This window comes from Camelus bactrianus, chromosome 16 (genome assembly GCF_048773025.1).
Source record: "Camelus bactrianus isolate YW-2024 breed Bactrian camel chromosome 16, ASM4877302v1, whole genome shotgun sequence".
Classification (NCBI taxonomy): Eukaryota; Metazoa; Chordata; class Mammalia; order Artiodactyla; family Camelidae; genus Camelus; species Camelus bactrianus.
Window position 1 is genome coordinate 49,524,058 of NC_133554.1, and position 27,813 is coordinate 49,551,870.

Genomic DNA, 27,813 nt, shown 5'->3' on the forward strand with positions numbered 1-27,813 from the left:
GGCAAACCCCCCCATCCGGGTTCAGTATTTTCCTCGATGATTCTGTTTCCATGGCAACCAAGCCCGACAAGGCCTCACAATTATCTGTCATCTGACAGGGGGAGAGTGGAGCAGGCCGCTGAAAGCTGACTGTGCCGGGCGTGTATCAAAGGAAGGGTCACTCTGAGTGGTGGACCACGGGCCCAGGGACGCCCCTGGGGGATGCCCTTCAGGGACGCGATGTCCCCCTCCTCCCGGACTCCACCCCTAATCCCGGGCCTCTGGCTCACGCGCTAGTCGGGAGAGGTCCCCACAGCCATCCTGAGTTCGGGGCCCCAGTGGGCAAAGCTAACAAGTCAGAGCCTCCTCGCCAGCTTTTTCCTGCTCCTTCCTCTTTCCCTTTCGACTTCCTCTTCCTCCTTCCTGGCACATCCCTCTCGCTCCTGCCTGTGCCTTTCGGCACTGCGGAGGCTGACATGACACTCTACGCTAAATAGAGGTGCCTGACCCCTTGCTGCCCAAAGACAACGTTAGACAGAGAGCAATGAAACCATCTACGACTAGTTTAAGTGGGTTTAGGCTGGTTTACTGGGGTCTGTGGTTCTCAGCAGGGGCAGTCTTGTCCCCCAGGGTACACAGGACAATGTCTGGAGATGTTTTTGATGGTCAGGACTGGGAGGCGGGCAGGGTAAGGCACAGAGCTACTGGCATCCAGTGGGTAGAGGCCAGCGATCCTGCTACACATCTTGCAATGCACAGGACCGCCTCCCTAAAAAATTACCTGGCTCCAAATGGTGCCAGAGAAACTAACTGGGGTGCTCACCTTTCCAGCAGCTTCTGAACAGCATTTCCTCAAATAAAAATCCATCATAGGAAACTGGGCCTCCATCATAAATGGCGGCCTACTGGGGGAAAGGGTCCTTTTGAAACAAAAAGCATAGGAGATTCTTTGCAAAGATCCCACCTTACTGAGATGCAAAAGAAAGTAGGACATTTCAGGTCTTGTCATGTGCAATAAGGTTTACAGCCAAAGTTGACTCAACAGTTGTGAGCCTGGGGCTTATAGTCTTCAGGGCGTGGGTGAACTGGTGCAGTTGTGTGCAAAATGCCTGACCGTGCGTCTCTGGGTGAAACGAGTTCATAACTTCTATCAGATTTTCAAAGGGGGGAGTGACTCAGGAAAGCCTGAAAACCAACCATCTAGACCTCATTTGCTCTGACCTGCACTCTTGTCTCTCTATGCAGAACCCTCGCCATGCAGCCCCTCCCCGATATCACAAAGCCCACGGGCCTCCTCTCTATGGCAGTCCCAAAGCGGAGAGACCATTGCTTCACAGACACAAATAGACAACAGACCCGTGGACAGCTTCCCAGGCTAAGACCCTGACCTGGGCCCTGCCCAAAGCACGCAGCAGAGACCTACCTGGTTTACCTGAACTTCATTCGGATTGGTCACTCGGTCCAGGCCATAGTCGAGCACGTTGTTCATTCCTGGCTGAATGGGGAAAAGGGGGAAAAAAATTACGACCACTACTGGGAGAGTTTCCAGTTTCTTATTAACTTTGGATCTTGGCCAAGCTGCCAATTGTGAGACCAATCTGAGACGAGTTTGTGGCCCAGCCCATGGGGAGCTACAAGGGTATGTAAGATTCTCTAGGTGAGCTGTTGAGTTTCACAGGGCTGTTCAGCCACCACAGCATCCCCAGAATCTAACAGTGGGATGGGTGGAGGGAGGGTGGCTGGATGGATGGATGAATGGATGGATGGATGGATGGATGGATGGATGAATGGATGGATGGATGGAGGTCGGATGGATGCATGGAGGATGGATGGATGGATGGATAGATGGATAGATGAATGAATGGATAGATGGATGGAGTGAGGATGGATGGATAGATGGATGAATGGATGGATAGATGGATGGAGCGAGGATGGATGGATGGATAGATGGAGGGTGGGTGTGTGCATGGATAAACAGATGGATGGATGGTTGGATGAATGGATGGATAGATGGATGGAGGATGGCTGGCTGGATGGATGGATGGATGGGTGGATGGATAAATGGATGGAGGTTGGATGGATAGATGGAGGGTAGGTGTGTGCATGGATAAACAGATGGATGGATGGATAAATAACACACAAACTCAGTAAGAGTTCACTGGGATTAGCACACGGGACTCATGTCTACCCTCACAGGGCTCCTTCCCCACTCTACAGTCTATTGCTTTGGAGAGTCCAGGCTTCCGTCAGGCACCCAGGGGATCCAATCCCGGTTCTGTCATTTCCTAGCTGTGAGGAAGATCTTGGGAATTACTTCTCCTCTCTGCCTTCCCTACCTCTTCTGAGAACTAGAGATGATCCCTCCTACCTTTCAGGTTCTTCTGAAGATTTAACAAGATGGACTGTGACGCTTTCAGCCGAGGGTAGCTATTACTAAGCAAAGGATTGTGTTCGTTTTTAGATCATGCATATAAATTCCCGGCCCTAAGCTGGGTCACAGTCTTTGTCCTTATCCATCAGGCAACTAACTCTCCAGCCAATCTTGCCTGGTCTCTCTCAATTCCCTAAGGCAAGCAATTTGAGACTTTCACCTTCTCTCTGTTAGCCTGGTGCAAGCAAACGCTGAGTCTCAGCCCACGTGATTAACCAGGCTGACTCCACTGAAGCAGATGCAGGAGGAAACTGGGCTTCCTCCCCACCAGATTCAGCCTCATCAAGACGACCAGCCACATTTTTAGCTCAGAGATAGGGTTGCCAAATAAAATACAGGGCATCCACTTAAGTGTGAATTTCAGATAAATAACAGATAATTCTGATATATAATTTTATATAAAATATATTCTTTTTTTAGTATAAATACACAGTATGTATAAAAATACCAGGACATAAATCATTTGGTGGCTATCTGAAATTCAAATTTAGCTGGGCATCCTCTATGTTATTGGCTAAATCTGGCAACTTAACTCAGCAGGCCACCATGGGGACAAGCACTCGGCATACAACCTAGGCAAGGGAGAGGAAAAAAAAAGAAATAGAAAATGGGTGGGGAGGAGGACAGGGAAGGGGAGCCAACCTCCTCACCCTAGTTGTTACACATGGACCTCGATCAATAAATATTTGTCAAGAACCTACCCTGGCTGACGTGGTGCTCAGCCCTGGGGAGCCCTGGTGAGTGTGAGCCCGGCCTCCAGGCAGCCCCGGCGGGCATCTCAAGGCACTTCCTGTCTCACGGAGGAGGAGGCAGCCACTCAGCAATTAATCACACAAATGATAAATTGCAGTTGTGACAAGTGCTCCAAAGGGACAATACAGATGTCCAAGCCAGCCCTCGACAGGATCTAATCTAGCGTGGGGGCAGAGGCAGCTGTGGTCCTCAGAATCCAAAACGTCTCCCCTGCTCATTTTCACATCAACTGTTGTTTGCATTGTGCCCAGATCTGTAACTTTGCTCCATTTGGGTAAACAATGAGGGCGGAACACCGCTTTCCTTCATTAAGGAAATGAAGGAAAGGTCCCCCTTCCCTTAATCAACCAGCCCTCGCTGCGCCTCACCGCGCCTGGGTCTCGTCTCTGGGAGAGCACTGCTCCCCCTGTGACGGCGGTTTGGATTTTGAGCAACCTGAGCTGGAAGTGGGAAGTCCACAGCGACACGTGTGACAGGTGGACTCACGTCCCAGCACTGCCTAAGCCACTGAACCTCTCTGAGCCTTGATCTCCCCATCTGAACTACGAGGACAATGACACTCCCAACTTCACAGCATCGCCATCAGGCACGTGGGACCATCCACGCCGAGAGCCTAACACAGGCACGTGGCTTTGAGCTGGTATTTCGTGCCCGGTACCTAATTCCTTAGCTGGCACAGAGTCAGGGCCCCGTGAAGGGTTCACGGATTAGTGAACAGACCGGTGAACAGGGCACTGAATCTGCTTGGTAACTTCAACAGTTGGTTACCGTCAGTCCCCATCCTGGAGGCGCCACACGCCACCCAGCCAAATGCTTTGTCTGCCTGGCTGGCTTTTTTCCGCCGAATTGACAGCTTGTTTGGGTCTCCGGGAGACAGTCTGACAGTCCCTAAGCTCCCCGGCTCCCTGGGTTTGTCAGTCAGATTGCTCAGTTTCCAGGCGGAGACTGACTTCAAACAGGATGCTTTTCAAACAGCGCGCGTTTCTAATCCTCACACTCTCGGGCTACCAAGAGGAGGAGAGTGTTTTAAGAAAGTCGGGGAGAGGAGGGCCCAGGGGCACCCTGGCTTCATCTCTGACTCCTGCTCCAGCTTTGACTGAGGGGAGCAGCAGTGGAGAGACCGGGCGTGAAGAGTGGGTCTGTGTCTGAGGAGCTTTACGTCTGCTGCCAGCACCTCAGAGCCTCGTTCTGAACTTGGCCCCCCAGTGCTATCAGAGAGGCAGCAGGCCCCCCGAACCCTGGTGCCATGTTTGCTAGAGCCCCAGCAATCCCTGCAACGCTCTAATGGCCGAGGAGGTTACAAAGAGCCCTTGGGTGCACTACGAGATCACGTGATACCGTCGTGGGAGGCAAAAGAGCCCAGGGATCAAGAGCGAGGGCTCCCCTGGGTGGGCTCAGATCCCCCGCTGCGTAACTTTAGCCAGATAACAATATCGTTCAGCCTCCACTTCCTTATCAGCAACATGGGACTAATCACACTGCCGCGCACACAAGACTGCAAAGGTGGAATGAGACGGTGCGTGCAGAGCAAGGCGCAGCATACTGCAAGTTCTCCTCGCAGGTCTGCCTTGATGGCGGCGGCGACAACGACAGTGACAACGGTGGTGGTGACGGTGACAGAGGTGGAGAAAGTGGGGGCAGCAGGGGAGGTGGTGGACACAGGGGAGGTGATGGCAGCAGTGGTCATACGGAGACACATCAAACGTGTGTACCTCTGTACCATACGGTGAAGAACCACTCAGCCTGAGTGTGGGGCCTGAGAGCCTACCCCAGGAGAACAGGGGAGCACTCAGAAAGTCTCTTTCTCATTGTGTCCCTGTAGGCCTCCTGGTTGCAGGGACTGAGAGAAGGAGAGGGACCAGGGCAGACGTGCACAGCCAGCCTACATCGCTTGGGGAGGGGTCTAGGCACACTGCATCCCCACACCACGCAGTCTCTCCATGTGATTTGGAAGCCACGCTCCACCCTACGAGGAGCAGGACTGCTTTGGTCACGGGGGCCACTGGACACCAGCGCACCTGGTCAACTGAGTCGGCTTGTCCACCATTTGCCGTTATCCTCACCAAGCGTCCCCCTTCAGGGACAGAAGGCTGAGCAATGTCTGGTTCCCACTCACACGAAGATCTCACTCCCCAACTACCAATGGGGTGGCATATGCTTGATTCTGACCTTCAGGACCCTGTGCTGAGTCAACCACTCTTTCACTTAGGACCCCAGGGACCTGTGTCCAGCATTGGCGAGCTGGTCTACATAGTGGAGGCGCCCTGAAACAAAGGAAAACCAAACATGCTTCTTGGGGATCAACCCCAGGACCTTAACCTCACAACAAGGCATCCAAACCAATGCCCTCACGGCTGGAACACCTTATGGGATGTGTGCTTTGAACGTAGAAAGAAAATTAGCAGAACAGCCGAAATCTGATGGGCTTGAAGTTCAAAAATCCAGAAGCTGCGGGTGGGGAGTACAGCTCAGTGGTAGAGCACGTGCCTAGCATGCACGAGGTCCTGGGTTCAACCCCCAGGACCTCCATTAAAAAATGAATTTAAAAAAATTTATTTTAATCCAGAAGCTCTGGCACCGTGACTGACCCAGTTCACTTTCTGGTTCTGAGAATCCGGTTTCTTGTCAGCTTGTCAGGCAAGAAAACTAAAGGAGGAAGAGGAAGAACACCTGTTCTGAACTCATCATTTTTCAGAGTCCCTTTCACATCTCCCACCTCCGGTGACCCGTAGGCGGCACGTGTGTATGACGCAGGAGTAAACGGAGGCAGCGGAGTTCACCGCCGCGGGTGAGGGTTACAGCCTGCCTCTCTGTGCTGGGAGATGAGGCTACCAGTCCCAAGTAATGAGCTGTGACAAGTAACATCATTTGCGTACAGCTTGTCTCTCCAGGCCACTTACAGTCCCACAGCCAGAGATGCAAAGTGCTCTAAGCAATGAGACAGCCCACATTATCTCTCCTCCCCTCCTCCCATCTCCGCCGCTGGGGACCCGCTCGGGAGGAGGAAAAAGAGGGAGCGAGTGACCCAAGGCATGGCTGTGGCCGGGCAGATTTCCGCATCCCTACAGCATGTGATGGGTTGTTTTGTTTTGTTTTGTTTTTTCTGCTTTAGAGCCTGTGTCCTAGTTTTTTCTTTCTTTATACCTTCTCCGAGGTATTGAGTCCCAGCCGTCACAAAAGGCAGACTCATGCAGGTCCCTCCCATAGTAATTTCACTCAGTGCTAACGCCAGTGGACGGGCAGACTCCATCCAGACAGTGAATTTCCTCTTCCAGCCAAGAGGCACTTGGATGCTAACTCAACACTGAGCAGCAGCTCCTGCAGATTCAATTCTAGCTCCACAGGGTGATGAAGCAGCAAAAGAGGGTGGTGGGTCCAGGATGGGGAGGCACGAGAAGAGACGGGTGACACCAGAGAGGGTAGTACTCACAGGGCATCGGTGCACCAGCCAGTACGCCTTCTCCTGGCAGTCCAGCGCATACCTGTCTGCTTTATTCCTTTCCTTTCCAGCCCTGAAAAGCCAAAAGCCACATGGAAGGCCAGTAAGATTTTGCATCTTTTGCTCAGTCATGGACCTCTTTCCTGACGGACCCCATCCCGGACCACTCTCCCGATCTGCGCAAATCATCTGTGTCTGCCGTAATAATGGTCATGAAAACCGCAAACATTAACATCACACCTCTGCACTAGGCACCCTGCTAAACACTTTCACACCTGTGAACTCACTGAATCCTCCCAGTGAGTCTTTCTCACTCTGCAGTTCAGGGGATTGAAGCAAAGAGAGGTTGAATGCCCCACTGAGGGTCACATGGTCAGCATGTGGCAGAGGTGGGACTTGAACTTGGAGTCTGGTCAGCTCCCCCTGCCAACAGGACCCGCCCGAGAACAAGCCATCCCCGCCAACTTCACCACTGGAGCAGCGAGTGTGGAAGGTACTCTGGGCTGACACCGGACCACCTGGCTTCTGAATTTTTCCCGGTTGTGACAAACACCATAATCAGCATCTGAATAAGCCGGCAGCCAGCACTGCCAGAGCCTGTGCCGGGGAAAGCACTGGCCTCAGGGAGTCCTTGTCTCTCTCAACCTGTCACTTCCACTCTGTCACTTCAAAGGGTTCATGCCAAGTCAGGGTTTTTCTGAGCCCAACTTACGAGTATAAAAGGTGATTTATTTCCCCCTTTAGCTCCCGGTCTCCCCCTTTCCTATTACGGATAGGAAATGATCGCTGCGCTTTCCTCCTACAGGAGCAGGGTAACGTGCATTATCGCGCCACGGGCCCCCTTCAGCACCATGTCCATGGCGACCTGCACTCACATGCGATGATGCTTGCTTTCCCAGGCAACGTGGGATGACGCGCATGCCCTCCACGAGACAGCGTCGGCGGATTTATGTGCCAGCTAAGGGATCGTGAATAACATCCCAGCATCCAGAGAGCCAGATGTGGGGGGGAGTGCCACTCCTGTGGCACTGCTTTGCAACCTCCTCTGGAAATCAAATAGAAACACTGTCGCTCCCTTCCCCTCGCCAACCTAACTGGGCTGTCTACCGGGCTAACTAGCCCAGGTCCTCAGGAGGACGGGCCGCAGATGGCCGGAGGCACTGCGGAGTTCCCAGGACACTGGACAGCCTTGGAGACCGAATCGGCCGCTAATGACAGCGATGTCTCTCCTGGCCACGCTCCTCGGCTTTTTCGTGACAGGCATGACTGCAGGAGAGTCATGATGAATGGGATCCAAGAGAAGCAGTACGCGAGGAATTATCTTACTTTGTCATGTGCGATCAATCTTTTCAAGCAACAGTATTACAATCAATATTCATTCATTCGTTCGTTCGTGCATTTATTGATTTCCCACTAGGCGCCAGGCACTGGGAGTATACAGGTGAACCAAACAGACTGTTGTGGAATGAATGTTTGTGCCCTCCATCCCAAATTGATATATTCAAGCTCCAACGTGAGCGTATCTGGAGATGGGGACTTTTAAGAGGTAACTGGAATTTAGAAGTAGTTAGATGAGGTCATGAGGGTGGCCCTTATGATACAATTAGTGCCCAAGTTAACAGGAGACACAAAGAGCATCTCGCTCTGTCTTTTTCTCTCTCTCTCTCTCTCTCTCTCCCCTTCCCTCTCTCCCCCAAGCGAGGACACAGCAAAAAGGCAGTTTCTACAAGCCAAGAAGAGGCTCTTCATCAGACACCAAACCCCGTCAGGACCCTGCTCTTGGGCCTCCCAGCCTCCACAAGTGTGAGAAAACCAGTGTCTGCTGTTTCAGGCACCCGGGCTACGGTGTTTGGATGCGCTACGGTGTTTAGCTTAAGCTAACACAGACCCATTGCTTGCCTTTGAGTAGCTTTCGGTGTAAACATTACACACGTGGTCAAGAAACAGATATAAAATTACAAACTGTGTGACGAGCTATGAGGAAACACTGCGGGTCCTGTCACGCAGAATCGGGGACGGCCAGGGGGTGCTTTTTAAATCTGTCTGTAATTCTTAAGAATAAGTCCTTCCATTAAGAGGTGGGTCTGTGTCCTCCCCCCCGGAGACCAGGTGGGGTCTGGAGGCAGTTCTGACCAGCAGAGTTTACCGGAGACGGCCCTCTGTGATTCCCGAGGCTGCGCTCTAGAAGGCAGTACAGCTACCTTCCTCCTCGCCGGCGTACTTGCCCTGGACACTTCCAACCACCTGTCAGCAGTGTCACTGCCCAGATGCCACCGTGCTTTGAGGAAGCCCCAGGCAGACCTCATGGAGAGACCCAGAGGCCACCAGATGAGGACAAGAAATGCACAGCCCTCTGACCCGCAGCCCCTCGAGAGACTCTGACCCACAACTGCTCAGCCGAGCCCGCCCCAAATTCCAGACCTACAGAGATATAATAAAATAACCATTGCCACCTGGAGCCACTCCGTTTTAGGATGCTATGTGTGCGGTACTAACAGTTAATCAGAAAAGCCCCTTTGAGCACATGACACTGGAAAGGAGGGTTCTCTCTCTAAATGATGTGATAGGATTCTGTTTTGTGTTTCAAAAATCGGGCAAAGGCCAGCAGAGAGGCCAGCTGGGAGGACCCTGCCATGGTACAACCGACAGGGCAGAGGCGGTGGAGGCAGACAGAAGGGGGCAGGTATGGGAGAAGGGGTTTTGCCAGAGGAAGCAACAGGACTGGAGTACTGAACGGTGGACATGGGTGGGGGAGAGGTGAACGGGGGTTCCTTGTACTGGTGGGGGTCACGCTGAGGGAAGAGAAGGTTTGGGGAGGGAGGGGGGAAACATTCCAACATGGACTAGTTAAGTTTGAGGTGTAACATCCTCTCCAGTCACCACCAGCATCCTTCACCTGGATGCATCCTGTCTCATCAGCATGAGATGTTGAGTATGTAGCTGGATGCTGAGTTTGGGATCCAGAGAAGAGGTCCGGGTTGGGAGACCCAGTGTAACAAAACGACTACCTCATGAACCAACCTACATGGCCAACCTAATTCTGCGATGAGACCCGGTACTTGGATTAGTCAGCCTTCTCCAGAGAAATAGAATCAATAGAATAGATGAGAGAGAGAGGGACAGGGACAGAGACAGAGACAGAACTTGTTTATTTTAAGGATTTAGTTCACACCATTGAGGAGGCTGGCAAGTCCAAATTCTGCAGGACACACCAGCCAGGGAAGAACTGATATTGCAACTCGAGTCCAAAGGCAGTCTAGGGGTAGAATTGCTTCTTCCTGGGGGGAACATCAGTCTTTTAAGGCCTTCAACTGATTGGATGAGGCCCACCCACATTCTGGTGAGCAATCTGCTTTACACAGAGTCTACTGATGTAAATGTTCATCTCATCTAAAAAATACCTTCACAGTGACATCTTAAACTGGTATTGGATGACCTATCTAGGTACTGTGGACGAACTGAATTGACGCATAAAATTAACCATCACACAGTGGGTGCAAAGCACATCAGGGCTCCAGCTGGCCCACAGTGGACATGTAACACCAGCAAGGAATGAACCTTGTGGTTTCATTCCCCTGAGCATTGGGGGCTGTTTGTTACGACAGCCTAACCTCATCCTGACTGATACACTCTTCCTAACATTTATATCTGGCTCCTATGGACAAGGCAGAGACTCCAAGGGATCTTTCAGGTCCAGTTTTGAACTGGCAAATGAGGACCAGTAGTGGGTGGCTCTCACAGATGAATCTGATTACATCTCTCCCCTGTTTAAGATCTCTCTATGGCTCTCCATGACCCTTAGCACAAAGCCCTCTCATGATCTGCTCCTGCTAACATGTCCAGTCTCACTTCTGCCAGTTTCACGCTCTCTGTGCCAACTACAGGGAACTGCACCCAGCAGGCACTCCCTTGCCCCAGACTCTGGTTCTGTCTGCTCAGAGCATCCTTCCTCCCATCTCACCCTTCCTCCCCAGCCCCCACCAGCATCCTTCACCTGGATACATCCTATGCAGCCTCCAGATCCAAGGTTGTTTCTACAGCTCCTTCTCCAAACCCGGACATGTGGCTCTCAATTCACTGTAGCATCATGGCCTGTTTGCTTGTCTGCCTGACTCCCTAGAAGATGCCTTTACATCCCCTATGCCCGGCCCATTGTTTAATACATAAACTCCCAATGAAAGTTTATTTTATTAAAAGAAAACAAAGAAGAGGGGAGGGAGGAAGCAGCACCAGAGGACCAACACGATTTCTCACTCACCGGTACTGCTCTTTGGCCTGCATAACCACAAAGTCCCACTTGTAGTTAATTTTTCTGTTCAAGAAATTGTAATTTTCCTAGAGAAGGAAAACAAAATGAGAACGCTTAGCCCCATGACATATGTTGTGTGCAGAAGGTAGAAAGCCCTAAGCCAGAGAGGGCAGGCCCCAACTTTGCATCAACTAGACCTGGACAAAGGGTCTCCCAGCCCAGCTTTGCAAAGGCCTTCATTCAAAGGGTAGCACCAAATGCTCAAAAAGCCTTCACAACAGAAGCCATGCCTTGGCTTGGATTTTTGTGTTCAATAAATGGATCCCAAATCTGATGAGGAAGAGGGGAGTAGTGTGGCGAAGAATACAGAAACAACATTCAACAACAGAGCATCGCAAACCCACGAAGATAAGCCCTAACATTGGTGCAATGTCGGCTCCTCTCAAACCATGTTTGTTAAAAATAAAAGTGCAGTAAGATGGTTGCTCTCTGCCCAGAAATCCAGCCTTTGGGAGGTTAGGGTGTGTTCTTTGAGAAATCTGACTCATTCTGCCTAAAGCAAAAATCTATACTGTTGTTTTCCCCATGACAAACTCGAGTTCAAATCTGTTCATCCTGTAATATGCATTCTCACACATATTAATTAAGTCATATTACTTAGGGACGGTGAAAGCTACTGTGTGCCCAGGAGTTACTGAGGTGGTGGCCTGAATTACAGCAGGAGAAATGGCAGCTCAGCATGGCGGGGAATCTACCTCAGCTGCCTGCTTCTAAATATATAGATGGATGAGGGATGGATGGAGGGATGAGGGATGGATGGAGGGATGAGGGATGGTTGGAGGGATGAGGGATGGATGGAGGGATGAGGGATGGATGGAGGGATGAGGGATGGTTGGAGGGATGAGGGATGGATGGAGGGATGAGGGATGGTTGGAGGGATGAGGGATGGATGGAGGGATGAGGGATGGATGGAGGGATGAGGGATGGATGGATGAAGGAGGGATAGATGAGGAATGGATGGATGGATGAGGGATGGGTAGAGGGATGGATGGGTACATATGAAAGTAGTAACAGGGGAACAGGGGAAAACAGCTCAAGACTGTATTCCACTCAATTATAATAACCCATACTTGAAAGCATCTCTATACCTTTTCATATTCTTCTAAAATCCCTTTTTTCTTGATATTTCGCTTGGCCAGATAAATAGCTGGAAAAGAAAACAATGACATTTTCCATCATCATCAAATTCCAAAACCCTTCTGTGCGTGAGACTGCCGCGCTCGGCTTGGTGAAGAGCACAGCCAGCAGACCCGGTCCCACTTCCCCTGGGGATCAGTTCTAATACAGATGCGAACTGACATAAAGGTCGTGGTGACAGCAAGACAAATGCCACCAAAACGCAGCGAGTAAATAAGCAGCCTGTGAAGCACCACCGAAGGCATGGGAGGAGGTGTGGGGTTTTACCGTAGTCTGTGTCTTCGGCCGGCCACTGCTGGGTGGGCCAGAAATACGGCGTCTACAAAAGAAACCAGGAAACCACGCTTACACTCTGGGCTGAGATCCCCTGGACCCCAGTCCTGTAGCTGACAAGATAAAACCACCTTAGCCTCTTCCACTGTTTCCATAGATCTATGAGGCTGTGAAGCCATCCAGTTATCTTTTCAGACCCATTTTCACACCCAAGGTCAAGGCCAAGACTCACCTGGAATCGGTAGAGGCTGCTGTCAGGCTTGAGAACGAGGTTCTTGGGGTCTTGCAGGGGGTAAATGTAGCCATACTTGACAATGAAGTTGCCCAAGTTCTGTGCCTCTGGGGAGAAGCAGTCGGGACAAGGAAGTTAAGAGCAGAAGCTCACTGCCTGGCCCCCACACGGCACCCCAAACTCCAGGGGAGGTGCCCCCCTCCTAACAGCATGTCATCCAAGGAGGGAGGCCAGCGCTCCCTGGACTTAGCCATGGGGAGCATGCTTAAAGGAGGATCCCCCGGCCCAACCCCAGGAATGACAGCTCAGTCAGTCTGGAGGGGAGCCCGTGAAGCCCAATGTTGACAGATGCCTCAGGGCGTCCACCGCAGGCGTTTGGGGTGACAAGACGGGGAAATCCTGGAGAAGCATCCTTGGGCTCTTTGGGTCTGGAGAAGCCCCAGGGACAGGGAGAGACGGCTTGACCAGCAGCCACTTCCTCACTCCGAGAGAGAAGGGGAGCCCATGTTTAAAATCAACTTCCACTCCAAGCTCAACTCTGCCTGCATCCCAGGGCCAGATCCTCTGGCTCCTCCCCACCTCACTTTAACTCCCACCCCTCTTCAGTTTGCTTGGAAACGTGGTCTTGCTTCTGGACTCGCATCAGTTAAAACAAAACTGTCCTAGTTCATTCTCAGAGGCACCAATGAGAGCAGGTGTCCTTCTACCATTGAGAGAAAATTCCATCCCTTCCTGTCCTCCAGGCTCCAAAGCCCAACCCACATCCCATCCCAGAGCTCAGTCTCCAAGGAGTGGAAAGACTTCCTCCCTCTTCACGTCTCCCTCCCTCTATCAGAGACCAGAGCCTCATTTTTTTACACCTGGTTGTACCAACAGCCTTTTTTTCTAGTGGCAAGTCTGGTCCCAGAGTCTTTTGCTCCAATCCATACTTCAAATTGCTGCCAAACATCCTAGCTGAAATACAATTATCATACACACTGCCATGCTCAAAAATCTCCTGTGGCTTACTGTTGCCTCTCTCCCAGATACAACTTGGAATCTGCTAATACACTAGGTGCGTCCCACCCGCCCACCACCCTCCACACCCAGATGAAGTTGCTGTACCCAACTTCCCCTCGTGACCATTTCTTCTTCATTCCATTTCTACATCAATGCTCTTGATAACTGCCCCCCTGGGAAGACAGACCCTCCAGACTCCCCTCCACAATTCACATGCATCGCTGCTTTCAAGAACAGGTGTAGATATGCATCACCTCCTCCAAGAAGTCTTCCTTGACTGACTCCTCCCCAATCGCTCCTGCTATTTACAAGCTCTCAATACTTTGTATGAAACAAAAGTTTGTCCCCCCGATTGTCATGCCTCCCGTTTTGATTTTGCTTGTTTTACACATGAAGGCCTTGTCTCTCCAATTAAAAGATCAGCTTCTCAGAGACTGAAGCTTCCATTTAGTTTCTACTTTTCAGAGATCCCTCGGTGGACTGCGGTCCTTGGTAACTGAGGGCCAGACGAGCTCTCACCCAGATTGGAGATCCAAAGCCGCTGGATGATCCACTGCAGAACCTCACTTCCTGCAAAGCAGAGGTAGTGGGCAAACGTCAGAGCCTCTTGGCACACCCCCGGCCTCCACGCCCTCCTCCGCGCTGCGGCCCAACTGGCCTCCTCCCCGTTCAGCTGTGATCTCACCCCTCTTCTGCTCAAAGCTTTCAGGGACTCCCCTCCACCCTGCCCACAACCATGTTCAGTTCAAACCCTGCAGCCCATAATTCAGGGCCATCCATGATCCGACTCCGGCCAGATTTCCAGCTTACGCTTCCCTGTACACCCTCAGTCTTTACCTCTCTTGGGTACTCATTTTCTCAGCTTACAGGAGTTTGCACATGGACCCTCATTCATCCAGTAGGAAGCAAACAGTCATCAGACTTAGCAATGAAAAGAAACAGACCCAAAGCAAGCTGCCCGTGAGGTTCTGGGTGGAGCTTGGACACATGGGAGTAAATCAGAGCCAGGGATGGGAGGAGAAGTGGGGGTGGGCCACGGTGGGGGGAGGGCTGGTTCTCCTATACCCCCAAGTTCCCAGGCAGAACTCTGAAGAGTCAGAGCATTCTAAATCTAATTCTAAAGTCTTAAATCTAAATTCTGAAACTCTGAAGAGCCAGAGAGCCCTAGAATTCTAAGCACCTGGCTTTCAAGGTACTTGTGTTAGAGCAGGAGGGTGGGACGTATTTTAGTAACTCTGAGGGTTGATTTACGACTTCAGACAGTGGAATGTGGGCTCCGTCTGTACTCTCGCCCTGGGCCCAGCAAGTCGAAGGGGCTGGCCTGGGAACAACACAAAGTGAAGACTGGCATGAAAAACAGCAGGAGAGGCAGACAGGGACCAGGTCAGGAGGGAAGGTGCATCCCTCCCATCACCACCCTCTGCCCGGATTCAGATTTATCTAAGGGCCAAGGCAAGCCAAGTTCCACCAGCAAGTCCAGAGCTGTTGCAGGAACTCAAGGAGGCCGTGTACCTCCCTCCAGCCCCATAAGCAGAACGTGCTCCTTGTAGGAGGTGGGCAGCACCGTCCAAGAAGAAAGACGTGATGTTCTGGAACCAAGCATCCCAACTCAGTCGTCACCTTGCCAATGACCACGGTTTCCAGCAACTCCAGCCTGCTTTACAAAAGTCAAGCTGAGTCCCCTGCCTGCCTGCAAGGGAACCGGCCCACAAAACACACCAAAGAGGAGGGTCAGGGTCTGAAACCCCACTGCCTGTGTCCTTGTGGCTGGACTGCTGGAAACAACACTCCCCTCCTTCAAGGTGATTAAGGGACATCTCGTCTGACGCCCTCCAGGGAAGGCCCTGATGGCGCCTCATACATGCTCTGGGCTTAACCACCTGCCCACAGCATGGCTGAGGATGGACAATCTGTAGCTCTCTCCTTTGTAGGCACGCCCCGGGGCACACACAGCCAGACGTCCTCTCCCAGTACCCACACGCCCACCTTACGGCTTTCAGAGGTTCTCTGTTGCTCTTGGCTTTATTCAGCCCTTGTTGGCTCTTTAAAAGCAAAATTCTTCATCTAGAATCCTACTTAAAATCCTAGGACTGGGTGTTTCAGACCTTCCACCCCGAGGCTCTGCACTGGTGGTGCGCAGCCAGGGAAGGAGAACCCCAGGCAGACAGCAGATAAGCGCTCTCCACCAAGGAGCCAGGGTTTTCTCATCCACTCGACTGCTTCCTGAAATAGATCAAATGAGATTATGGGGCCACCAGTATTTCCAACACGTGACCGACCCGTGCTGATGGCACAGCCAGCAGCTCAGGCTCCCACGTCAGCCACCTTGGTCCCCGGAAGTCCTGGGTCACCTGCCATCTGAGGAGCTGGACGGCGATGAGCCAATTTGCTTTTATTACAGCTGATGCTCCAGGACACAGCTCCTCCTGGGTGAATTCACCCAGGCAGGAGGGACAAGGGTGGGCAGCCCCACCCAGATCCAGGCACTAAGCGGCCACGGGTGCAAGGAGGAAAGCAGCTCACACCGCGTGTGACGATCGACAGGAGTGTTGGCGCTGGAGTCAGGTAGCTGGGCTCCAGTCTAAGCTCAGCCACGTACGCGTTTAGTGACATGGGGACAAGGTGCTGGAAGTCTTTGTGTCTCCACATCCCCATCTGCAAGAAGGGGCTGGATGGTCATATCTCTCCCTACGTCCATTGTGGGTAGTAACTGACACGCTGCAGGAAGTTGCTAGGTGCCGGCCCCCCAGGAGCATCACTGAGCGCTGGCCACATGCACAGCACAATCTCATCTAATTCCTGCAGTCATTTCCTTAGGCAAGGATCGATATGCCTGCTTTTAAAATAAGAAAATTAAGACTAGGGCTACACAAGAAGAATAAAAAAAAAAAAAAGACAGAGAGAGAGAGAGCAAGAATAAGGTGCCCAAAGGGCTCAAACCCAGCGTACCTCCAGTGCCCTCTGGGCAGCGTGCTAGACCAGGACTGATTCACACATTCAATGACCTTTTATTAAACTTCCACCCTGACCCACAGCTGTGCTAGGCACTGGGGTTACCCAGGTGAGCAAGATGAGATATCCCCTCACTGAGGGTCTCCCAATCCAGAGGTGAATTCAAGCCAGAGTTAATGACAATGGGGGGGGGGGAGGCGGGGTCGGGGATGCCCTCAGGAAGAATTATCACACCTGCATCTTAAATGCCGGGGGAGGGGAGCAGAGACACCTTGAAAAGTCTGCCCATCAGTCCCTGCTTTCTGGGAGCCCAGGCTACTCTGGCTCCTAGCCTTTCCCAAGTCTAGCCCATCAGAGTTTTCTCTTTTTCTGTGAGCTACCCTGCTGGATCGCAGTCAATTCCTCTACTGCTCCCACCAGCCAGAGCTGGTCTTCTGCTGCTTGCACTCAGGGAACCCAAGAGGCACCTAGCTGGCGGGGGCACCCCTCCTCCCAAGCAATCCAAAAGGGAAACGGGACGCTGTCAGCTAACTTGCCTCTGAAAAGACTCTGGCACCTTGAGTGAAAAACACTCAGGTCTCGGGTGGGGTGGAGAGCAAGGGCTCACAAGGCTAGCGGCACAGTGGCCCGTCCCTGGCTCGTGCTTCGAGAAGCTGTCTGCTTCTGCAGACAACGCCCCTCAGCAGGAAACAGACTCTTTACTACAAGACCAAAAATCATAAAACATACGCAACGCATTAATCAAAATGCATTCCTATTTTGGGGTCCAGCCCCTTCGGCCGATATCCTTAAATGATGTCCTTCAGCCCACACCCAGAGGAAGGAGACTATGGTACCATCATCCCCTTGGGGGAGTTAAGAGGGGTCTAAGTGTGAATCAGAAGACAGGGATGGATGGAGCAAACAAAGGCCAATTTTTTTTTTTTTTTTGCCAAATAGTATTTTTTTCTGCTACTTGATTTTATTAAAACAAAACAAACAAGACAAACAATATTAAAAATAAACAGTAAAGGTTTTTAAAATGACCTCTTGGGAAGAACGGCTTTACCAAGTGACCCACTGAATTCTTTTCTCTTTTCTCTTTTCCTTTCTGACTCCCTCCTAAGGAGCTGTGGTCCAGGAATCAGCAAGTAAGCAGTCAATATTTTCAGCTTTGTGGGCCATAATATGGCCCCTACACAACTACTTAACTCTGTCTTGCAGTATAAAAGCAGCCAGACAATACATATGGGGGGACGTGTCTGTGTTCCAATAAAACTACGTTCACAAATACAGAACACAGGCAGCATTTGGCCCGTGAGCTGCAGTTTGCCAGCCCCTGCGTGTGGTCTGTTCCAGGCCAAGACTAAATCACAAGACACATTACCCATCATGGCGTGTGGGACGCTGGCGACCGTGATCTTCTGGCTCTGCATCCTGACCCCCGTCTCTGGGTCCTGCATGTCCTTCACCAGAGTTTCAATCTGCAAGATAGAACCACAAATGCTGGCTGAGCAGAACCATTTCAAAGGCTGAGAACGGTCCTTTTTGCAGCGCCAAGGGAGCAAAAGATACAAAGAGGAACACGAGGGAGGCGCTTACAACCAGGAGCCCACCACCGGGATGGGCAGCGAGCAGCTACCAGGCAACTAGCAGGAAACGCAGTTCACAGACACCAACACCCCGCCCGGTGTGAGACTCAAAGAGATGCCTTCTGATCTGGGGACTCGGCAGAGGCTTTCAAGGGAAGATGAGACTTAACCAAAAAAGGGTCTTGCTGGACAGAAAGTCAGAGAACAACACGAGCAAAGGTGTGGGAGGCTGGCGGTGCCCTGGGTGTGAGAGGGACAGGAAACCTCGGGAGAGGAGGCTGGAGTGGCAGCTGGAGGCCAGATCACAGTGAGCCTCGGGCGCCTCTCCCAGGCTGTGGGCTTTGTTCCAGCAGCTACTGCTGGAGAGCCGTGCAGTTGGGCCCGCGTTTTGGAAACGTGGCCCATGCTAGAGAGAAACACATTTTAGTATGAAGAAGTCTGCCAAGATAGAGAAAAGTGGAGGGTCTGTTCAAAACTACTGCAGAAGTCCGGGCAGGAAGTGACGGCGCCTCGTCCCTTGCCACTTTACCCCTCGGTCCGTCGTCAGCTGAGCAGCCAGTGTGGGACTTCCAATTATTTTAGGATGTGTCCCTTCTCTGCCTGAAACTCTGCAAGGACCATTCCACTCAGAGTCAGTGGCAGAGTTCTCCTACCGGCTGGGACCCCTTCCTCCCTGACCGTGCCCAGCCCCCTGCCTCAGGGCCTTTGCTCTGACCATTCCCCGGGCCTGGACCACTCTTCCCAAGACTCCTGCAAGGTTCACTCCCTCACCTCCTTCCTCTTCTAACAGTCTCAGGAGCCCCCCACCCCCACCCCATCCTATTGAGGGCTGCAACCCTGAACTCCACCCCAGCATCCCTAATCCCTTACTTGCTCTTCCCAGGGTGCTCACCTTCTAACACACAGAATAATCTACCTGCTTATCGTAATGCTTACTGTGTGTCACCCTTGCTCCTAGAAAGTAAGTTCTTCAAGGGCAAATTTTTTGTCTTCTGCTGTTTGCTGCTGTATCCTGACTGCCTGGAACAGTGCCTGGCACGTGGACGGTACTCAGTAAATCACTGGTGCAAGAATTAATAAATAAACAGAAGCAGTGGTAGGAAAGATGAGAGGAAGGCATGGCTTCCAGGGCCCTAGTTCTAACTCTAATTAACTGGAATTACATGTAACCTGCAAGGGATGGGCTGGTTCAGTAAGGGTGGCAAAGATGAACTGCCAAAGTTTGTAAGTTATATGACTGGAGTTGCCAGTTGCCAAAATAGAAAATTCAAAAGAAGGAGCACTGTCTGAGAGCAAATGCTTCTGCTTTCGGAATGTTGGCTGCAAAGGGCTGCTGAGATATCCACAATGTCTGGAGGGTGACTGGAAATAAATGTCCCAAGTTCAAAGGACATAAGGGTGAGAGATACGAACGCAATTCACGAATGTTGACAAGAGAGTGGAAGCCAAAGAGACTCAATGAACTGTCCAAGGAAGACTGAAGTGCGGGAAGGCATTCACAAGGCCAGCCCAGCGGACTGTCTTCAGAGTAATTTTTTTTTTAACACTGATGAATAAAAAATGTTTTTCCACTTGAAAAAAATGAAATGGGAGTAAAATCAACTGAAGGATATTTTAAGACAAACTGGATGGGTTGGCACAATTAGAAAAAGACAACCCAAGTGTTTGGTCAATGTTGGTGACTGGCATTGATGAAGCCTCCCACGCAGAGGTTTCAAACTTCATGCTGCACCAGGAAACCCCTCACTGATGGAGAAACCATTCACTCCCCTAGCCCTCTACATGCTGGCAAATGACCAGTCAGTCATTCAACAACCAGGCAGTCACGGTTGGCTCTGGGAAACCAGACAAAAAGATCTGGTCCTTGAGCTTAAGGGGTTCACCGTCTAGTGCCAGGATATGACAGGACAACACGGGAAGCACACTGACAAAGGTGAGTCTGTGGAATCCTCAGGACACACCAGGGCCAGGAGGGGGTCAGAAGGGTCACTCCTGGAGTGAATCTTCAAAAAGATGAATAGGAATTAGGCAGCAGAAAGGGAAACAGATGGTGGGGGAGGGCATTCCAGGCTGCAGGAGCAGCAGAAGCAAAAACACGGAATATGAACGAGTAAGTGGGAACAAAGACCTTTCCTGCCCTCCTCCCGCCAGAAGCCCTCTCCCAAGGCCCGGGCAGCTGCGCACAGCTGGACAGATCCCCCTGGAGGGTTGCCCCTCAAACCCAACCTGCCCGCATTCCAGCCACTACCCACAGCAAAACAGCTCCCTCAGCTGCCTGCTTCCCCCCTCCCCTGGTTTAACTAACTTGGTTACATCATCATTAGCCTCCTGCTATGTAATAAAATAACACTCCCTCACACCATATAGCCCGTTACAATTTCCAAAGTCCTTTTAGAGTCTGCATGTGCTTGTGGTCCAAAGAAAAGGAACCCTCAGGTCTCACAGCCTCAAGGGGTCTCCTTTCTGTCCTAACTGTAGGAGTCACTTAACCTCTCTGAATCACCTTCCTGTACCATAAAATGATAGCATATGCTAATTAATAGGGCTTTGTAATTGCTGAGAATCTAATTGTGTAAAAATGCTTTGTAAGAACACATACACGTTACATACGCACAAAGGTACATAAACATAAAGATACAGACTTTATACAAAGAGATATTTGTCAGTGGTTGTGCTTAGAATCATTAATATCAGTAGCATTCATATAATGAGGGCATCTTTAAAACTTTGCCTGCAGAGCTGTGTTTAGATGCCAGGGAATAAAAACCCTATGCTACTAACCATTCATATGTGGGTATTTACTGAGCATGTACTAGGGGCCCAACCCTGTCGGGGATTCAGCAAGGCAAAAGACAGACTCCTGGTCCTCGGAGAGCTGGGAAGACATTTGTATGAAGATAAAAAAAAAAAATTATCTAAGATAAACACTAGGGATCTGGGTGCAAAAAAAGTTCAGTTCAGACCCCACTCTGATGAGTAAGCGAAGTAAATCACTAAATTTCACTAAGACGCATTCCTCTGTAAAACAGAGATTACGATAGTAACTACCCCCCAACCAGAGGGACGCTGTGAAGGTTAAATGACATTAAGCATTTAAAGCTCTTAGTACCGGGCGATGCACAGTGTCCATCAGACAGCAAATGCAGGCTGAATTATGCACCAAAAACCAGGGAAGGTACTGATTGGACTAGAGGCAGGAGAAGAAGAGGATGGCTGAGCTGATCAAAAAAAAAGCGTTCACAGAGGGTGAGAAGGGTTTCCCTAGACGGCGGCTGTACTCTGAGCGAGGGATGGTGTGACATCTTCTCTACACAGGAAAGTGAAGGATTGAATTTGGGACCCTTGGGCACTGTTGGTGGAAATGCAAAATGGTGCAGCTGCTACGGAAAACAGTATGCAAGTTGCCCCCAAAATTAAGAACAGAACTACCAGATGATCCAGCAATCCCACTTCTGGGTAGTTATCGGAAAGAACTGAAATCAGGATCTCAGAGATGTGAGAGCTCCCAGGTTCATGGGGGCGCTACGCACACCAGCCAAGATGAGGAACAACCTAAGTGGCCATTGATGGACGACTAGATAAAGAAAACTGGGCACATCCATGGGACGGTGAATTACTACTCGGCCCTAAAAAAGGAAGGAAATTCTGCAATGCACAACAGCACGCATGAACCTAAAGGACGTTATGCCAAGTGACTAAGCCAGTCCCAGAAGGACGGCGCAGTTCCACTATCTAAAATAGGCTAATTCATAGACTCAGAGTGGAATGGCGGTTGCCAGGGGCTGGCAGACAGGGAAATGGGGAGCTGCTAATCAGTGGGCATAAGGTTACAGTCAAGCAAGACGAATTAAGTTCTTGAAATCTGCCCTAAAATACTGTATCTACAGTTAACAACATTGTGTGCACAGTTTAAAAAAGTTTTAACTGGTAAATTCTCAAGTGAATTGTTCTTATCACAATAGAATAGAATTTTTTTAAAAGACGAGAGAGAGAGAGAGAGAGAGAGAGAGAGGTTGACTGGGCTGCACTGGAGGTGACAGGTCACGCAGGGGAGCCCTGAACTGGAGAAATTCTACCCGCCACCCCCCATTCTGCCAGCTCCTGAAGCTGGAAGGCTCCCACCTTCCCAACGGGGGAAGCAGTGTGGGACAGACCAGGTCCTAAGTCAATGCCGAGGGCTGGGGTTTCCTATTTTGATCTGTTGCTAAACCAGCATTTGCAGCAGGACCACAATCCTGAGAGAGGGCGGAGGTCAGGTGCAAGGTCAGGCCGCTCTGGGCACAGCGCCAGCCGCTCAGCCGGTGCGAGACTGGCCGGGGCTCCTTGAGCAAGACTGACTGCAAGCCCCGTCTGCACAGACGCTTTCTCGGCTCCCAGAAATGCTCTGGAACAGAAACTATTCATTTAGGCTCCATTTGGAGCTGCAGGGCTCGGCCTTCTGAGATGTCAGGAGGTTTCACTGGGTCAGCCGAGGGACCCACAGCAGAGAGGGAAGCAAAGAGACGCCCCAGGGGAGGGTGCTGGAGGGTGGCCTGCTTCCCCTGGACACGGTCAGGGGACCGAGGAGCCGCAGGCTGCAGGAGTCACTTTTGCTGGAGTTTTGAGCCTACTGTGAGCCTCGGATTTACCTGCTGCTCCAAGAAGTGCCTACCTTCCCGACGTGAAAGCTCAGCCTCCCCTTCCCCACGTTATCTGCCAGGTGAGTGTCCGCGTCCATCCCAAACCGTGCATTAGCTGAAACAGCAGTGTCTCGTGGATTCAGGGGGCTCGTATCTTGGAGAAGAAGTAGAAACCCACCTGATGAGTTAGAAACCCAAGTTTCTCCCACAGAAAGTCAGGGGATTTGATTCCTTCTCTTTGCAGTAAAGGAAAAAAAAAAGTCTAGTTCTAAAGAGTTTGAAAATAACCTTCAGAGGAGGAATAATGAGAGTTATTTTAAAAACACAATGAGGGGAGTCAGCTTTCTTGCTGGCAGGTGTGTCACCTCCACAGAAAGGAACGGCTGATGGGAGGAGGGGACACCACAGGGACCTCGAGCACACTTTGAGGGCGTTAGGCCCCTTGGGATTTAGGTCAATTTTCCTTAGAACTCTCCTTGTGTCAGTTCTTCTGAAGGGTCTCCCCAGTCACCTAAGAAGAAAACCATCACATTCCGGCTGGTGGCCTTGTCTCTGAGAGACTCTGTTATGGACTGAGTTGTGCCCCACCCCTCAGATTCACAGGCTGAAGCCCGAACCCCCAGGACCTCAGAATGCGACTGGATTTGGAGAGAGGGGCTTTGAAAAGGTAATTAAGTTAAAATAAGGTCATTAGGATGATAATGCAACCGATCTCCTTTGAAGAAGAGGAGATTAGGACACGGGCCCCCAAAGAGGGACACCCACGGCCGCCTGCAAGCCAAGGAGAGCGGCCGCTGAGAAACCAGCCCCGTCAACACCTGGATCTCAGGCTTCCTGGCTCCAGGGCTGTGAGGCACACATCTGTCACGGAAGCCACCCCGGCTGCGGTGGGTCCTGGCAGCCCAAGGACACTAACACAGGCTCTGGGTTCTGCCTTCCCCTCCGTCAGCCAAAGCCCTGTGCCCACCACAGAGAGGAGAGGGTCCAAGTGGTGTCCCGAGCTCCCCGGAGAGCGAGGAGCCCTCACCTGTGTGCTCCAAACTGCTGCCAGCTCTCACCCCCTCCTCCTCGTGCCTCGTGGGCATCCCTCCAGAGATGAGGGAAAGGACGGCCACCCCCACTCCAAAGGTCAGCGTCGCTCCTCTCCAGACTCAGCTCCCCGCACCTCCCAAGGAGCCACGTCTGGTTCCCAAGTGACATGAGAATGAGGGGTAACCAGGCCGCGCTGGACCCTGCGTGACCCGGTGTTGGGGGCCAAGTGGGGACAGAAGAGTGAGCCCCACGTTTCCCCCTCTCCAGATGCAACGTGACTGCAGGCGTGTCAGGGAACCCCAACATCGCAAAGGAGCAGGAACGATGGCTTTGAAGGGCTCGACGTCTCCCACCTTCCACACCCACGCTGCTCCTCGCGAAGGAGCTGTCACTCACTTTGCAAGATCTCTGGGCTGGAATTTTCCTCTGAGCCAGGGCAGGTTCCCTGGGAGGGTAACAACAATCAGTACTTTCCTGTACAAAGATGGGGATTGAGACCCAGAGCCGTGGGGTTGCTTTGCAAACAGAGGAGAGGAGGCTCCTGCTGTTAAGCCTGTCCACACAGAGGCCAGCGGAGCCCTCGGCCACCTCAGCCCGAAGTCTCCCAGACCGTCGGGAAAACCACACCCTAATCGGTGCTTAGCAGTCTCTCCCCCAAACCTGCTCTTCCCACCCTGGCCAAAAGGCCCAGGAAGCTTTCTATATGACCCGGCCAGTGGCGGCCAACTGCGGTGGACTCCACCTCTGTTTTTAACACATCTCCCATCTGCTCACTAAGTCCTTCCTCTGAGGCACATCTAACCTTCTTCCTGGACCAGCAGGTTCTGCCCACCTGCCCTCTGCCTTCAGACCAGCCTGTCTCCAGACTCCAGCGCGCCCTTCAGCCCCAGCACTCTTGCATTTGGGGGCCCACCTGCCCTCTGCCTTCAGACCAGCCTGTCTCCAGACTCCAGCGCGCCCTTCAGCCCCAGCACTCTTGCATTTGGGGCCGGGTCGTTCTCTGTTGCGGGGCTGACTGTCCTGTGCCTCATGGGTGTCTGGCTGGCAGCAACCCTGCCAGTCCCTGCTACATGCCAGGAGCACCCCCTCCCCAGCCGTGACAACCCAGAACGTCTCCAGGTATGACCGAGTGTCCCTGGGCTCTCCGTCGGGCTGTACATTCAAATCACCTGGAAAGATTTTCTTTAAAAACAAACAAAAAAAAAACCACCCAATGTTTGGGCTCCACTAAACTTAACTATTTAATTACCTCTTAAGTAAATCAGAAACTCTAAGGATGGTGACTTGACATCAATATTTTGTCAAGTGCAGCTGGGGTAGAGAAGCACTCATACCCTTTAAACAGAACCATCTTTCTAACATGAGAAGCAACACATTCTATTCACCCCTGATTTGAAAACGTCAAACGGCTTCTCACTGAACACAGAAAGCGTCAAATCCCTCAGCTAGACACTCGAAGCTCCCCAGTTCTGGGCCCTTCTCCACTCCCAGCCTTTCCATCACCGCCGTCCTGCCCCCGCTTACCCCCTGCCCCCAGCCGGATACCCCAGTCCCCACATGACTCTCCCCCAGCACCGCGATGTTTCACACGTCCGAGTTTTGTATTGTCTAAAATGTCACTCATCTTCCCATCCGCCTGGCAGAAAAAAAAAAAAAAACTTAATTTTTCAGACCTCAACTCAGTTACCACCCACCTTGTGAAGCTGCTGATCCCCCTACCCCAGCAGGACTGACCACTCCCCCGCTTTGTGTTACAGACACGGCCTCTAACCACGTCTCCCAGGACCTACAGAACACTCTTCTCACTTATACATCTGTCTTTCTCTAGCAGACGCTAAGCTCCAGGAGGAAGGGGCCCTGCCTTCATCCTCACGGTGTCCCCAGCCCTGGGCACAGCCTAGCACAGGAGCACACGATGCTGTGTGTGTGCACGACTCGAGCACGGCTACCGCGCTCTGCTCAGGGCTCCTAACACTTCTCTTTCCGCGCTCCCTCCTGAAGCCAGAGGAGAGGCCAGACTCCACACAGGAAAGCAAAGCCATCCGACAGAAGGCTTCTTTGCGAGGCACCAAGAAAGTCAAGCCCGCCGTGAACTCCAAGGGCAGCAGCAACTGGTCCCGCTGGGACGGTGATCTGGAAATCACCAGGTGAGGGGAGTATGGCCAGTACTAGAACAAGAGCCCTCAGGAGCCATAGGAGGTGGCTCACTGTGTGTCATCGCACACACACACTTAGCACATGCTGTTCCAGAAGTGGCTTAGCGGCTATGACTGGGGCAAGTTGCTTCACCTCTCTGGGCTTCCATTTCCTTCTCTGTAAAATGGTGACATCAACTCTGACTTATAGAATAGATGAGCAAATGCATGTAAGGCCCCCACTGGGGACAGGGCATATCTCATAAATATTCACTGATAGTTCATTGAATATTCATTGAGTGGTGAATGACAGCAGCACTCAAGTCCACATTCCTTTGTTCCGGGTCCTTCCCCAGAAGGCTGGACACCTAGTTCAGCTGGTTCATCGTTAAGGGCCCCCTGGCAGGGGCTCTTGAGGCCTGCTCTGAGGAGCAACGTGAGCTGACCGAGGACCTCAGGACACACAGACAGACAGGGTTCCTCCCCACGAGGCAAAGGGAAAGAGGAGGACTGAGGTGCAGGCAGGGTGTGCAGGGCAGAGAAGGAAGTGGCTCTGCTCAGAGGGGGTGGGAGAACCGGCTGTCACAGAGGAGGGGCCGCTGGGCTGGGCCGCAGAGGAGGAGGGGTGGGGGCTCAGCCAGGGGGGAGGGGAGAAAGGGCTTTCCCAGCAGAGGACCTGAGGCCTGAAAGGGCATCAAGTTCCTAGAAAGGTGAGAAGGGGCAAGAGCCCCACTGAGAGCTTGTGGCTGCTTTGTTTTATTTCCCTGGAGGGCAGGAGTGGACGGCCAGTAGGAGGTAAAGCCAGAGAGATGGGTCAGAGCAGAATCCTGAATGGCCAAGCTGAGAAGGCTGGACTTCATCCTGTGCCCACGGGAAGTCAGGGGTGCGTTTTAGGTTGAGAAGGTCAGCGTTGGTTTGGGAAAGAAAACCAATGTGTTCATGAAGGGTATTGTGGAGGTAGGCAGGCTGGGGTGGAGGAGGAGAGGCTGGGGTGGAAAAGAGGAGGCCGGGGTAAAGTCTGGTGAGCTGGAGAACCAAGACACTAGTCAGAAGGCCACGGTAAAGACCAGAAAAATCTACCAGATGACAGCCAAGATGGAACAGAATGTCTGAGATTCAAAAACAAACAGAATGTCTCCAGACAATTACTCTCCGAGCCTCCCTGTCTGGGAGAAGGCAGTCCTGGGGAAATCCTGGAAGATGACTGACGGCTCTCGGAGATCAGGCTTAAGGGGCTTCTGCTTTTAGGAGCCGGTGTCTGCGAGATAGGTTCGAAGGGTCCTTTCTGAGTGAGACAACACTCTGCTTCTCTGTTTTATGGATGAGCTGCACAAGTAGGTGGACGGACTGTGACCAAGTGTCCCAGTGTGCCCAGGACTGTCCAGGTTTTAGCTCTGAAAGTCCTGGACAAAGCAGGACTGACTATACCAATCTGCTGAGCTCCAGGGGCTCAGAGCAAGGCTCTTATTGTCACAAAGCATTGAGCTAATTCTACTCAAGTTAAGCCTAAGAAGCTGGACACCGTGCTCTGAAATGTGGCTGTGGGTGGGATAAAGGGTAGCCCAGTGACCTAGGACCAAATCCTCAGCTGATCTCTTCCGACACTGATTGTCTCAAAAGCCCAGAACAAAATGAGCCGCTTCCTCCCCAAATACATCACCCACAAGATGCATCCCACCTCCCACGTGTCCCCAGGATGGACACCCTGTGCCTGGCCATGTGGTCTGAGGGAGCCTTTACAACCTTTACAACAGAAGGGAGAAGCTCTGCCTTGGGCTGTCAGCACGGAGAGACCTGAGATACAGAAATACACACGCCGAGCGAGGACTCGAGGGAAGCTGAGAGCACAATGTCCCTTTCTCCTACAAATCACATCATGTTCATGGTCCATGTGTACACGCACGCACACTTGAAAATACCACAGTTTTGAATTTTTTAAAAAAACGGCAAAA

General features: G+C 51.8%; 1 protein-coding gene across 9 annotated transcripts in view; it reads right to left on the bottom strand.

Annotated features, from left to right (window-relative positions):
- RGS9 (regulator of G protein signaling 9) overlaps positions 1-27,813 on the bottom strand; it is a 112,645-nt gene that overhangs the window by 33,648 nt on the left and 51,184 nt on the right. For 8 of the 9 annotated variants that reach the window (XM_074343528.1, XM_074343526.1, XM_074343529.1 and 5 more), the window contains 8 exons: positions 17,871-17,967; positions 14,072-14,122; positions 12,554-12,660; positions 12,316-12,367; positions 12,000-12,058; positions 10,861-10,937; positions 6,594-6,675; positions 1,403-1,474 (listed from right to left, as the gene is read on the bottom strand). In XM_074343528.1, the coding sequence (XP_074199629.1) occupies positions 1,403-1,474; positions 6,594-6,675; positions 10,861-10,937; positions 12,000-12,058; positions 12,316-12,367; positions 12,554-12,660; positions 14,072-14,122; positions 17,871-17,946 (576 nt within the window). In that variant the 5' untranslated portion in view covers positions 17,947-17,967. The remainder of the gene's footprint in view (positions 1-1,402; positions 1,475-6,593; positions 6,676-10,860; positions 10,938-11,999; positions 12,059-12,315; positions 12,368-12,553; positions 12,661-14,071; positions 14,123-17,870; positions 17,968-27,813) is intronic. The other variant, XM_010948640.3, reaches the window with a different exon arrangement.